At 36.5% G+C, this 14276-nt stretch overlaps 1 protein-coding gene across 6 annotated transcripts in view; it reads left to right on the top strand.

The window, feature by feature from the left end:
* Positions 1-14276, top strand: part of HIPK3 (homeodomain interacting protein kinase 3) — a 114422-nt gene that overhangs the window by 20793 nt on the left and 79353 nt on the right. For all 6 annotated transcript variants that reach the window (XM_076002046.1, XM_012739870.3, XM_012739876.3 and 3 more), the window contains exon 2: positions 13172-14270. In XM_076002046.1, coding sequence (XP_075858161.1) covers positions 13172-14270 — 1099 coding nt within the window. The remainder of the gene's footprint in view (positions 1-13171; positions 14271-14276) is intronic.

Genomic DNA, 14276 nt, shown 5'->3' with positions numbered 1-14276 from the left:
TGATAATTCTTATTTGAATCAATTATTATAGTTATTTGTTGCCAAATGGTATATTTTCTCTCTTTCCTGACTTACTCCCCATGTCTCTCTCTCTTGTTCCCAGGATAATTTCCCAAGTAAACTACCTGAATTCAGTCCTTTTTTTATAGGTTCTGCATTTATGGGAATCAGTTTGAGTCACAAGGCCCCTCAAACAGCATGTCTAGAATTGAATTCTGTTTTTCCTCTCAATTCTTTCTCTTGTTTTGGTATTTCAGATTATAATTTGGCTATCAGTTCTTCAAGCTAGAAACGTGTCAGTTGCTCCCTTTATTCACACCTCACCTGTTCTGTGGTTCCTTCTCCTAACTACTTGTTGATTGTCAGAACTCTTGACTTCATTCCCTTTGTGTCCTGCCTTTGCTCAGGCTCTGATCAGCTATCTGGACTATTAGTCATGCTTCAACTGTTGCCTCCATTTTGTTCCTTTTCAGTTTGTCCTTCACAGATTTGCCTGAGTAATCTTTCTAAAACACAAATATGATTATATTGATTTTCTTTTTAAAGCCCTCCAGAGATACCACATTACCTGTAACTCCTTAAACAATGTTTTAAAAATGTAAAAACCAGCAGGGTGTGATGCTTCACACCTGTCATCCTCACACTTTGGGAGGCCAAGGCAGGAGGATCCCTTGAGGCCAAGAGTTTGAGACCATCCTGGGCAAGAGCGAGACCCTGTCTACCAAAAGTAGAAAAAAACTCAATGTTGTAAATCCATATCTGTGGTTTATCTTTTTTCTGGTATCATTTGATGAATGAAAGTTTTAAATTTTAATAAAGTCAAAGTTGTTATTTTTCCCTGTTTAAGTGTATGCTTTTGTATATTGTTTAAAGAAAATCTTCTTTTCTTTCAGAGATTGATGATTGATTTGTTAAAAATGTAATATTAAGTTTAAACTGAGAGGAATAAAGAATATAAATCTTCTGTGTAGACTGACCACGGTATATATTGGTATTTTGAGACACTTAGAGTTAGATTTTTTTTAAAGTCTTTGGAATGGAAAGATGGAAATATCTATAACTAGTGAAGATTTCCCCCTTCTTTTATATTTGTCCTCTTGAAGGAAATTCTTGAGCTTCAGTTGGAGAATAATTAGAGCATGTGGGTGTGAGACTGTTTAAATGTAATAAGGGACAAATATAGCATTATAAAATTCTCATGATAAATTCACAGGTGGTCATCTATGATTACATAGATCACTAGCTGAAGACAGTTTTTTTTCCTTTCCTTTTCCTTTTTTTGTATTAATATTTTATTTTTAATTTTTCCTTTTTGTTTTTAAACAGTGAAGATCTCTTTTTGGATGAGTAGGATGAGATGCTACACCATACCAAAGTGAGCAGATAGTAACTTACCTGTTCAATCCACATAAGATATAAAGTTTGTTATAACTACTTTAACTTTGTAGTTTGTACTATTAAAGGAAAAAGTGGAGTGATTGAAATTTGGCACAAAATTTTGAACTTACAAACGAAAACAATTTACCAAAGAGTTTACTGTTGGATTAAGTTGGCTATTCTTCCATTTCTTCTACAAAATGTGACCTGTTTCTTTGACATTATAAAAAACACTGGATAGTTTCATATTTTTTCTTGTCAAAAATTAAAGTTCAGTTACTAATAACCTGAAACTTTGTTTTCTTATCCCTCAGATGATTGAGGCTTTTAAGACTTCAAACTTGTTCAAATATATGTTGTTAGGGATAAGCATGGTAAAGGCAGAATTAAAATATTATCAAAACATTGAGACCGGGCGAGGTGGCTCACACCTGTAATCCTAGCACTCTGGGAGGCCGAGGCGGGTGGGTTGCTCGAGGTCAGGAGTTCGAAAACAGCCTGAGCAAGAGTGAGACCCTGTCTCTTCTATAAATAGAAATTAATTGGCCAACTAATATATATAGAGAAAAAATTAGCCGGGCATGGTGGCGCATGCCTGTAGTCCCAGCTACTCGGAAGGCTGAGGCAGGAGGATTGCTTGAGCCCAGGAGTTTGAGGTTGCTGTGAGCTAGGCTGACACCACAGTACTCATTCTAGCCTGGGCAACAAAGCGAGACTCTGTCTCAAAAAAACAAAACAAAACAAAAAAACATTATTTGATAATATTCACAGTAGATGTGCATATAAAACATTAAAAAATGAATTTGATATACCTTTCATAGATGATTAAGTCATTATCATTTGAAAATCAGGTTGAGAATTATATCAGCAGAAATTTAAACCTCAGCCCAAATAATATAGCTTTTGGCTAAAAATGTTTTCAGTTCACGGTAGCACCATAGTTGTATCAGGGACTTTTATACGATTTTTGGAAAATGTATTAAAAAATTAATATTGTATTTAATTTAACAGTAGCATATGAGGTAAACAAAACAGTCCAAGGGTATTATAATATCAAATAGTTGGTATAATTTATGCCTTTAATCAGTCATTGTGTAATTAAAATAGTAGTATGGTATTTGTTTATAACATTCTTCTCTGTTTTAGATGTTTTATCTTTCAGTTTTAAAGGTCGTAAGAAAAATGTTCTTTTTATCTCTATAAAATGTTGAGAAATTTTCAGTTGAAATAAGAAGTGAAGTTCTAAAATTGTTAAATGGTATCCAGTTATATCATAAAATGGTTTCTGAATGAAACATGGATATCTTAATATTCGTTTCCACTGATTGATGTTGCTGAATACATTTTAAAAATGGAAAAAGTGAAACCTTTTATTCTAAGTATGATCATGGAAGCAAAATCTTCAAATCTATGGATAAACCAGCCTGGGGTAATCTGCTATTTTCATGAAACTAGGTTATAGACAATATTGTCACGTTGAAGACTTCACTGTATCTTCATTGCTTTCACATGAAAGGAGCACTACCTGTCTGACCTTGTGAAATCAAGACATAGTCATTTGTGTCAAAATTAGAGTTGAGATCAAGCTGTTTGCAATATCCTATAAAAGATACGTTTGAAAAGCTGTAGAGTATTCTCTGCGAAAGATGCTTTGAAAAAAAAAAAAAAGAAAAAAAAAAAAAGAAAAGCTGTAGAGTAGCTTGAGGCTTTATTCATTTAACTCTGCTAGACTTTGTGAGGAATGCAAAAGTATTTTAAGAACAGCCCAATTTCTCTTTGGCCCACTAGCCAGGTGAAGTAGGTTGACCCTATTATTTTCAAAAAGGTATTTTGTGCTTAGAGTGTGGGTTGCCTATAAAGTGTTCTTATGGGCTGGAGACATTTCTGCAGTGTTATGAAAATCATTATACTGGTGCTCAAAGCTCATTTTTTGGAAAGACTAATTTGATTACTCATTTTGCCATTAAAATGGTGGGTGAGGGCTACCTTCCCTAAAGTGCTTTTACTTCTTTTTAAAAGTTTGCATGAATACTACCTCCCCTAAAGTGGTTCACTTCTTCAAAGTTTATCATACTTGAAATGTGTGAGGATAAAGAGAACCAACCATTGTATTCATATTTAGAATTTTGGATTCTTTTGCTGCTAAGCCTCTTTATAAATGCCTTTTATATTATATAAGGGAAGTGTTAATTTTGAATCTATTATTTTATTAGAAAGAGGAACTAGAATCTAGCCAAGAATATTGGGAGTCTGGTGAGAGATAATTGGAAAGAGATGGTGGTAGGTCAAAGGAAAAGGTGGACAACGTTTTGAGGACAGAATCTGAAGGACTGTGTTGATAATGGGCAGGTCAGATCTTGGGGTTTAATTGAGATGAGGTAGGGAAAGAGAGGACTGTGAGAGATGACTGAATCAAAGTAGAGACCAAAATAGGAAGAGGATAGGGACTTGGGAGTAGGTCAAAACCTGCTCATGTGTGTGTGTGTGTGTGTGTGTTTGGTGTTGCTGGTTTCTTTGCTTTTTTAGCATACTCACTGATTGTTTTGCATAGTGCTTTTCAATTTATTTAAAATATTCTAGTGCTGATTACAGCATAATAAAAGGTAATTATACTCTGTAATGTATATGCGTGTAATTTAACTAAAACCCTATTAACACTGTTAGTGAATTTAGGACTACCCTAACTGTGTGGAATATATCATTGAGTTTTCATATAGGAGCATTTTGTGGCTATTAGCTTTGAAGCCATGAGATTAAAGGTGCATTGGTACATATACCTGATAAGCAACTTTACCTGTATTTTTCATTTCCTGTGCATTCTGTCTCCATTTAAAGAGTGATAAGTTCATTTTTTAAAGTATTATTGCACTTGCTTGTACTTATTTTACTATATCCTGGAAACAGAGATGATAGGTGAGTTCACAAAAGAAATCTGAATGTAAAGGTTTTATGTTAACAGAATCAAAATCTTACTTTGATCTAATGTAACTGCTTATTTGCAGTGGAATGAAAATATCCCTAAAGTATCTTTCATTGAGGTGACTTTGTTGTATTGCTATTTTTTTTTAAATCTGAGGAGTTTTGGCTGCAAATTTAATTCTTTGGTTTCTTACCCCTTTTTATTTTTTTTATTTTTTATTTTTTATTTTTTTTGAGACAGAGTCTCGCTTTGTTGCCCAGGCTAGAGTGAGTGCCGTGGCGTCAGCCTAGCTCACAGCAACCTCAAACTCCTGGGCTCAAGCAATCCTTCTGTCTCAGCCTCCCAAGTAGCTGGGACTACAGGCATGTGCCACCATGCCCGGCTAATTTTTTCTATATATATTAGTTGGCCAATTAGTTTCTTTCTATTTATAGTAGAGACGGGGTCTCCCTCTTGCTCAGGCTGGTTTCAAACTCCTGACCTCGAGCAATCCGCCCGCCTCGGCCTCCCAGAGAGCTAGGATTACAGGCGTGAGCCACCGCGCCCGGCCTCTTACCCCTTTTTATTGTGGGATAATCTTTTGGGGGCCCTGAGTTGTCCTTTAGGTTAAAAATAAGTCTTGTTTCTGTTTTTTTAAAAAAGGCTTTTATTTTATTTGTTATTTTCATTTATATCTTCTAATAGGTCTTTAGAAATCTTCAGTACTAATCATCACATTTTCACGGTTGTATCTTAATTTAATACAATGTTTTTAATAATTTAATAATCTATATTTTTAAGTGATAGCCTGAAAGAACTGGCAAGAGCTCAGAAATTCTTGGCAATGCCAGGCTAACACAAATGTTTCCTTAGCATAGAACTTAGTATTAGGTGTGTCTAGTGTTTAACATTCTTCATCATTAACTCAGATGAAAGGAAAGAAAGTTTACTTGTTAGGCTGACATCAAGTTCTAAGTATTATTATAGTTGGTACGATACTGATGAGGAAAGAATTAGATTTAAAAACAGATTTGGAAACCACAATGAGATACCACTTCATGCCTGTTAGGATGGCTATTACAAAAAAGAAAAAAAAAAAAAGAAAAGAACAAGTGTCAGTGAAAATGTGGAGAAATCTGGACCTTTGTGCGCTGCTGGTGGGAATGTAAAATGGTGTAGCTGCTATGGAAAACAGTAAGGTGGTTCCTTCAACAATTGAAAACAGGATTACCATATGATCCAGCAATTCCACTTCTGGATATATAAACAAAAAAGAATTGAAAGCAAAGTTTCAAAAAGGTATTTGTTCACCCATGTTCATAGTAGCATCATTCATAGTAATAAACGTGGAAGTAACTTGTGTGTCCATCGATAGATGAATGAATAAACAAAAAGTGGTTTATACGCACAGTGGAATACTGTTCAGTCTTAAAGGAAATCCTGCACATGCTTCAAGGATAAACCTTGAAGACATGCAAAATCATCAAAGGACAAATATTTTATGATTCCACTTACGAGCTACCTAGAATACTTAAATTCATAGAGACAGAAAGTAGAATGGTGATTGTAAAGGGTTAGAGTGACAGAGGAGAGGGAGTTATTGTTTAATGGGTACAGAGTTTCAGTATTAGAAGAGAAAAATGTTCTGGAGATGGATGGTGGTGATGGTTGCACAACATTATGAATATACTTAATGCCACTGAACATTACACTTATAAATGGTTAAAATGATAAATTTTATGTATATTTTACTACAGTTTTTAAAAAGAAAAAGATTTAAAAAATGGAGATTTGAACAAGTAGAAGAAAATTGAATAAGGAGAATGCAATACAAGACATTATTACCTTTTATTAAATCTATTTGGTCCAGGCATGGGGGCTTATTTCTGTAATCCTAGCAGTTTGGGAGGCTGCTGCAGGAGGATCGATTGAGGCCAGGAGTTTGAGACCAGTCTGAGCAACATAGACCCATCTCTACAAAAAAATAGAAAAATTAGCTGGGTGTGATGGCACACTCCTGTAGTGCCACCTACTCTGAAGGCTGAGGCAGGAGAATTGCTTGAGCCCAGGAGTTTGAGGTTGCAGTGAGCTATGATGATACCACTGCACTAAAGCCAGGGGAACAGTGAGACCCTATCTCAAAAAAAGAATCTATTTGTGATATCACAGTACATTTAAAAGAAGAGCCCTATTACATATGGGGTGTGTATAAGTTTGGCAGAAAATGATTCAGAAGTTTCATATTGGCTAATGAATTGAATATAGGTTAGTAAAGTATTTCTATCTCTATTCCTTCCCTTCCTTTCCAGAAGGCCTGATATTACGTGTGATAAAACAAAAGACTGAAACATATTTCACTGTGGTGAGCAACGATCAGACTCATGACTGTGGGTGTTGATATTGCTTACATTGCTGGCTTGGTAATTGTGAAAGGGTGTGAACAATTTGAATAGAGTTTAGATGGGACCTGTACATTTATTAGAGGATTGGAAAAATAAGATCTATATGTTAGTCCATTTCGGCTGCTTTAACAAAATACCTTAGACCGGGTAATTTATAAAAAGCATAAATTTGTTGCTCATAGTTCTGGAGGCTGGGAAGTCCATGGTCAAGATGACAGCAGATTTGCGGTCTGGTGAGGGCTCACATTCTGCTTCAAAGATGGTGCTTTCTAAGTGTGTTCTACATGGTAAAAGGGGTGAACAAGCTGCTTCAGGCCTCTTTTATAAGAGCACTAAATCCCATTCATGAGGACAGAGCCATCATGACCTGATCACCTCCCAAAGGCCCTACCTCTTGTTTTGTTTTGAGGCAGGGTCTTGCTCTGTCACCTAGTGCAGTGGCATGATCCTAGTTCACTGCAACCTCAGACTGTTAGGCACAAGTGATCTTTCTGCCTCAGCCTCCAGAGTAGCTGGGACTACAGGTGTGTGCCACCACACCTAGCTAATTTTTCATAGAGACAGGTCTCACTATGTTGCCCAGGCAGATTTCAAATTCCTTGCCTTAAATAATCTTCCTGCCTCAGTTTCCCAGAGTGCTGGGATTACAGGCGTGAGCTACTATACCTGGCCCTACCTCTTAATACTGTCACCTTGGGCTTAGGTTTCAACATATACATTCTTTTTTGGGGGGGGTCATAAACATTTGGGCCATAGCCGGTGAAAGTACCTGAGATTGGGTGGGCACGGGGGGCTCAAGCTTGTAATCCTAGCATTTTGGGAGGCTGAGGTGGGAGGATTGCTTGAGCTCAGGGGTCCAGACCAGCCTGAACAAGAGTGAGACCCCATCTCTAGTAAAAGTAGACAAATTAGGTGGATGTTGTGGCACTCACTTGTAGCCCCAGCTACTCAGGAGGCTGAGGTAAGAGGATGGCTTGGGCCCAGGAGTTTGAGGTTGCAGTGAGCTCTGATGATGGCACTGCACTCTACCCTGGGTTGGCAGAGTAAGACTGTTTCTCTCTCTCTCTTTTTTTTAAAGGCTGGTCAAATGAAGCAGTGGGAGTGGAGAAGGAACAAAGGAATCTGTAACTGGTTTTGATTAATTAGTTGTAAACACCACTGTACTCAGACCAACCAGGACTCTGTCACAACACACACACACACACACACACACACACACACACACACACACACACACACACACACACACACACACACACACACACACACACAGTACCTGAGATTATTGGGGATGGAAGCTTAATGGTTGCTCTAATAGGAGTCGTCACTGTTCTCTGAGTAATATTTTATAGGCAGCTGCAGCTCACAAAGGGGTAGTATTTCAAAACTTCATGCCTTGGTTGATAGGAACATATAGCAAAGTCATGAATAATATAGCTCATAACATAGTGTATATTGCAATGAAAAAGAATAGGAAATAGTATTGTACTGAAATAATGTTTTGGACTCTATGGGCATCAGCAGTTCCTAGGAATACAGTACTCTTTAAAATTCATAAGCACCAGGGATAAGATACTCTTCTCAGGCCATGAGTTTATCTGATGGAGGGTAGGAGAAGGGAAAGACTTCTCCCTGGAGATGTCTAATACCTGGAGATGGCAGGGAGTCATAGTGGTCAATTAATTAGCAATTTATATCTTCTTTCTTGGTGGTCTTTTATAACTGTCTCCACCACCACCACCTCTGCCTTCTGATGTGCTGTGTATATTATTTGATATTCCTATCTGTGTTTATTTTCTAAAAAAGTCCCCTTTGAGGTTGATTCCATAGAGCATAGTGGTTGAGAATTGGTTGGTGAGGGATAATTTTTTCTAAACTTCCTTTAGTTGTCCCTGGTTAGGGCTTTTGCCTTTTTGAGTTGTTTGCTTTCTAGTTCACCATATTGGGAGAGAGAAGGTAGGAACAGCACGATTCAGAAATTGTAGCAGTTTCTTTAATTTGACCTAGGGTAGTATGTATTGATCCTGTTCACTGGCACTTCATCCTGTTTTTTCAGACTTGAGGGCCCTGAATTAGTAGGACTCGAATTTGCCTGTGATTTTTGTACAGACTAGGTCATTGGTTCTCAGATTTTAGTGATTCTTAGTGGCCCTGAGAGCTTGTACATTTACAAAAACATGTCTGGACCTCACCACAGACCTACTGAATCAAACTCTTTCGGGGTGGAGTTTAAAAAGTATGTTTATTTACCTTTTTTTTTTTTTGAGATAGGGTCTTACTCTGTTGTCGGAGCTAGAGTGCTGTGGCGTCAGCCTAGCTCATAGCAACCTCAAATTCCTGGGCTCAAGTGTTCCTCCTGTGTTAGCCTGCTGAGTAGTTGGGATTACAGGCATGAACTACCATACCCAGCTAATTTTTCTATTTTTTGTAGACACAGGGTCTCGCTTTGTTGCTCAGATTGGTCTTGAACTCCTGGTCTTAAGCAATCCTCCTGCGTTGGCCTCCTAACTTTTTATTAAAGAAAAATGTACACATATTAAAAGAGTAGGGTAGTATAATGAACTCCAAAGTACCTATCATCAAACTTCTCTGATTAAGAATTTATGACTAATCTTATCCATATGCCCATCCAGTTTTTCCTCTTCTGTATTACTTCAAAGCAAATCCCAGGTTATTATTTTATTTCTAAATATGAAACGTATATATTTTAATAGGTTCCTCTGTTGATTCAAAAGCTTTTTGGGGGCTGGGCGAGGTGGCTCATGCCTGTAATCCTAGCACTCTGGGAGGCCAAGGCGGCGGATAGCTCGAGGTCAGGAGTTCGAAACCAGCCTGAGGAAGAGTGAGACCCTGTCTCTACTATAAATAGAAAGAAATTAATTGGCCAACTAATATATATAGAAAAAATTAGCCAGGCATGGTGGCGCATGCCTGTAGTCCCAGCTACTTGGGAGGCTGAGGCAGCAGGATCGCTTGAGCCTAGGAGTTTGAGGTTGCTGTGAGCTAGGCTGAGGCCACGGCACTCACTCTAGCCTGGGCAACAAAGGGAGACTTTGTCTCAAAAAAGAAAAGCTTTTTTTGAACAGGTAATACATGCATGTAGTAAAAAAGTTTGTACAGTGAAAAGTACATTTTTTCATTACTCTCTATTAAGGCAAAGAAACCCATAATTTCTTTATGCATCTACAGATAATCGATGTATATGCAAATATATGAGGGCTGTTGGGAAAGTATCCAGCCATTGTTGATATAATGAGAATGATTTACATAGCTGGATACTTTCTGGACAGCTCTTATATACATATACAGTTCCCTTTTAATTAAACACACATGGTAATAGCTATTGTAAAGTACACATTTTTCTGAATGTTGCTTTTTTCATGTAATAATATTATGTTGGTAGTCAGGCCATAAGAGGGCAAATAAATTGTCGTCATTCTTTTTAAAGATGTTGGTGCATGTATCAAGGTGCATTTAACCAGTGCCTTTTTGATGGATTTTTAGGTTATTTGTAATATTATATGTCTTTACACAGTGCTGCAATGAACATACTTGTACCGTATCTGAGTTGCCTGAATTTCTAGGTCAGAGGATATGTCCATTTGCAATTTTGTTATATATTGCCAAATTGCTTTTCCGCCATCTGTGTATGTGTGGTATGCAGGGTTCTTTCAGACTTTTCCTGTCTCTCCTATTAATGTTTATGCTTTCCTTTAAATCCATGGGTATATAATAGCTGTTTTAAAATTTCTTACTTGAGAGTTTTATCATCCATCTCTCTGAGTTTGGGTATGTGTTACAGAAATAGTTTAAAAATTAGGAAAATCATGGCAATGCTAAATTATTGAGGATAAGGTTGGGGAGCTTCACAAAAGTGCATAAATGATATGGTTAGTTTTTAATGTAGTTTTGTTTCATTAAATATTGATAAATTGGTAGAATTTTGAAATTTCTTCTGAGTAAAGGTATAGAATAGATGCTAATGACATTTTAAGAAAACAGATAAAATGGGTTTGAACTGCAGAATTTCAATTTGTGATTTCTTTTACACAGTGAACATCAAGTCTTAATTAATCAAATAAGATTTTGTAGCTGATTTCTTATCAAGGCAAGGTTGAATTAGGAATATGGTGGGTAATGTACAAGAAAACTTTTAGGAAGTTAAAAGAGGTGTATAAATCATGCTTTTTATCTGAAGGGTGGTATATTTCTTATTCCTTTTACCACACCTTAGCTACGTGACCTTGGGCCAGTTACCTAACTAGTCTCTCTAAGCTTTAGTTTTCTTAACAGCAAATTGGGAAGATATTGCTATGATTAAATACAATATTGAAAATAAAGCATTAATTAAATTGTAGCATAGTAAGTACTCAGTATGTGGTAGCTTTTATTACTTTTAATATTATAGATGTTTAATTTAATGATGGCAATCTGTTGTTTCTGACTTAAAGAATGTGTGTTTGTGATTAATTAAACTAGTAGGAAACTGTACAGTTTTAATATAGATTTTTAAGTTATGGAAAATGAAGGTATTTTGAATTAATTCAGCTAACCAACATTTATTAAACACCAACTCTGTATCTTGGGCACTTTGTTTTAGATCTAGTGTGAAAGGCAGATGTATGCACTGACAATTACGATGCAATACAATGTCCTGAGGGCAAATGAGAAGAATTTAGGAACTGCTATGAGAGCACTGAATGCCCAGCTCTGCCTGGAGTGTGATTGGTGAGCGTATATGTTTCAGGAAAGGGTTCAGTCAAGAAGATATTACTTTACTTTGATCTGAATCTAAAGGAGTTTGCTAAATGTTCAAGAGTAGATGTGCAGAAGGACATTTAAATAAAGAGAACATCATGTAATGTTCTTATATCTAGTTTATCTGTTTATTTTTATACTTGATCATTTGTATCAGGATTTTACCATTAGGGAAATTCCAAGGTAATTTTGTTCAAGTAGAAAAAAATGAGTCAGGCATGGTGGCTGGTGCCTATAAACTCAGCACTTTGGAAAGCCAATGCAGGAGGCTCGTTTGAGGCTGGGGTTTGAGACTAGCTTGGGCAACATAGTGAGACCCCATCTCTACAAAAAATTAGCCAGGTGTGGTGGCCCAGGTCTGTAGTCCTAGTTACTAGAAAAACTGAGGCAGGAGGATTGTTTGAACCCAGGAGTTCAAGGTCACAGTGAGCTATGATTGAGCCAGTGTTCTCCAGCCTGGAGGGCAGAGCAAGACCTTATCTCTTAAAAAGAAAAAAAGGAATATTACTTAAAATGAAGATTCTATCAAATGGTTGTTTTGACTTACTTTTATGTAGTGTTGTAGACCAGGTAGATAAAACACCTGTGTCATTAACAGTTTTTTCCAGCAGTGATACTAAGGAGTTGTTCTTGTTGTTTGTATATTTGTATATGTGTGTGTGTGTGTGTGTGTGTATGTTTTCAGTTACTATACTAAGGTCAGCAGCTGCTGGATGGATTTCATATTATATAAATTGTAAGTTGCTAAAATAAGGTCATAGAGAAGAAAACTAAGTATGCCAGTATAAAATGTTAGATCCTTTTTCATATATATGTTAAATCAGAATCAAATATTATTTATAAACCATAATGTACTTAATAGTGATGTAGTAAGAATGTTTGTTATTTTATCCTCAGTAACCTCAAATCAATTTTGAATGCAGGGATAAAATAAATAGAATGTCAGTTAGTCTTTGGGAACTTTAGAATAATTTAAAATAATCTATTTTTCAAATATAAGTGAACTAGTACTGTTATTTGGTGGGAGTTTGAAGGAATATCAATATAATGAAATACAAATTGAGAAGAGAGGCAACATGACTGTAACTGAGTAGAAAGTCATTAACTTCTCTTTGTAGTATAATACTTTTAAGATCAAAAGGTAATATATTTAGTAAGTAGAATACAGGATTAGCTGTTCATGAAATGGGTACCCTCATTTTACTTAAAATCCTTGCCAATATATATTTTTAAATCTGGCATGGATTTTTTTTCTTCTTCCTGAAGGAGTCTTGAGCTTTCGGTTTAAGGGATATGACTATAAACTATGTTTATGTAATGTATTTTTTTTCTTGTCATTGGTTCATAAATTTTAATTTGGTGATAAAATGCTTTACTTTTGCAAAATGTGTGCAGTTGAAGCATCTGTAATTTTCCTTTTGGGGGAAAATGGTTGACACAGTTTCTGGGGCGTATCTTAGCCATTGTAGCTATTCTGTATATAATGAGAAAATGAACGCATTTGACTCTTTATTCGCAGCCTTCTGCGCTACCCCAAGTAGCTGAAACACTAATTAACTAAAATGGAGATATTAAAGATACTTATCTTCTTCAAAGGAAAAAAGTCATAATGGAATTTAATTATTTTTATGTTTTACAAATTATGGTTATGACCCTTAAAAGTTTTCTTCCTGAGATTTAAAATTAAAAAAGATTTTTTTTGGTAATATTTTCATTTTCTCTTTTTCTTTTGCAGGTATGGCCTCACAAGTCTTGGTCTACCCACCATATGTTTATCAAACTCAGTCAAGTGCCTTTTGTAGTGTGAAGAAACTCAAAGTAGAGCCAAGCAGTTGTGTGTTCCAGGAAAGAACCGATCCACAGACCTATGTGAATGGTAGAAACTTTGGAAATTCTCATCCTCCCACAAAGGGTAGTGCTTTTCAGACAAAGATACAATTTAATAGACCTCGAGGACACAACTTTTCTTTGCAGACTAGTGCTGTTGTTTTGAAAAACACTGCAGGTGCTACAAAGGTCATAGCAGCTCAGGAGCAGCAAGCTCAAGTGGAGGCGCCTCAGATTGGGGTGTGGCGAAACAGGTTTAACTTCCTAGAAGGCCCTCAGCGATGTGGATTGAAGCGCAAGAGTGAGGAGTTGGATAATCATAGCAGCGCAATGCAGATTGTGGATGAATTGTCCATACTTCCTGCAATGTTGCAAACTAACATAGGCAATCCAGTGACGGTTGTGACAACTACCACAGGATCAAAACAGAATTGTACCACTGGAGAAGGTGACTATCAGTTAGTACAGCATGAAGTCTTATGCTCCATGAAAAATACTTATGAAGTCCTTGATTTTCTTGGTCGAGGCACTTTTGGCCAGGTAGTTAAATGCTGGAAACGAGGAACAAATGAAATTGTAGCAATCAAAATTTTGAAGAATCACCCTTCTTATGCACGTCAAGGTCAAATAGAAGTAAGCATATTAGCAAGGCTCAGTACGGAAAATGCTGATGAATATAACTTTGTACGAGCTTATGAATGTTTTCAGCACCGTAACCATACTTGTTTAGTCTTTGAGATGCTGGAACAAAACTTGTATGACTTTCTGAAACAAAATAAATTCAGTCCCCTGCCACTAAAAGTGATTCGGCCAATTCTTCAACAAGTGGCCACTGCACTGAAAAAATTGAAAAGTCTTGGTTTAATTCATGCTGACCTCAAACCAGAGAACATTATGTTGGTGGATCCTGTTCGTCAGCCGTACAGGGTTAAAGTGATAGACTTTGGGTCGGCCAGTCATGTATCAAAGACTGTTTGTTCAACATATCTACAATCTCGGTACTATAGGTAAGT

The sequence above is a fragment of the Microcebus murinus genome, chromosome 4 (assembly GCF_040939455.1).
Source record: "Microcebus murinus isolate Inina chromosome 4, M.murinus_Inina_mat1.0, whole genome shotgun sequence".
In the NCBI taxonomy this organism is placed as follows: Eukaryota; Metazoa; Chordata; class Mammalia; order Primates; family Cheirogaleidae; genus Microcebus; species Microcebus murinus.
Note: the sequence above shows the minus strand (reverse complement) of the source record. Positions and strands in the feature narration are given on the sequence as shown.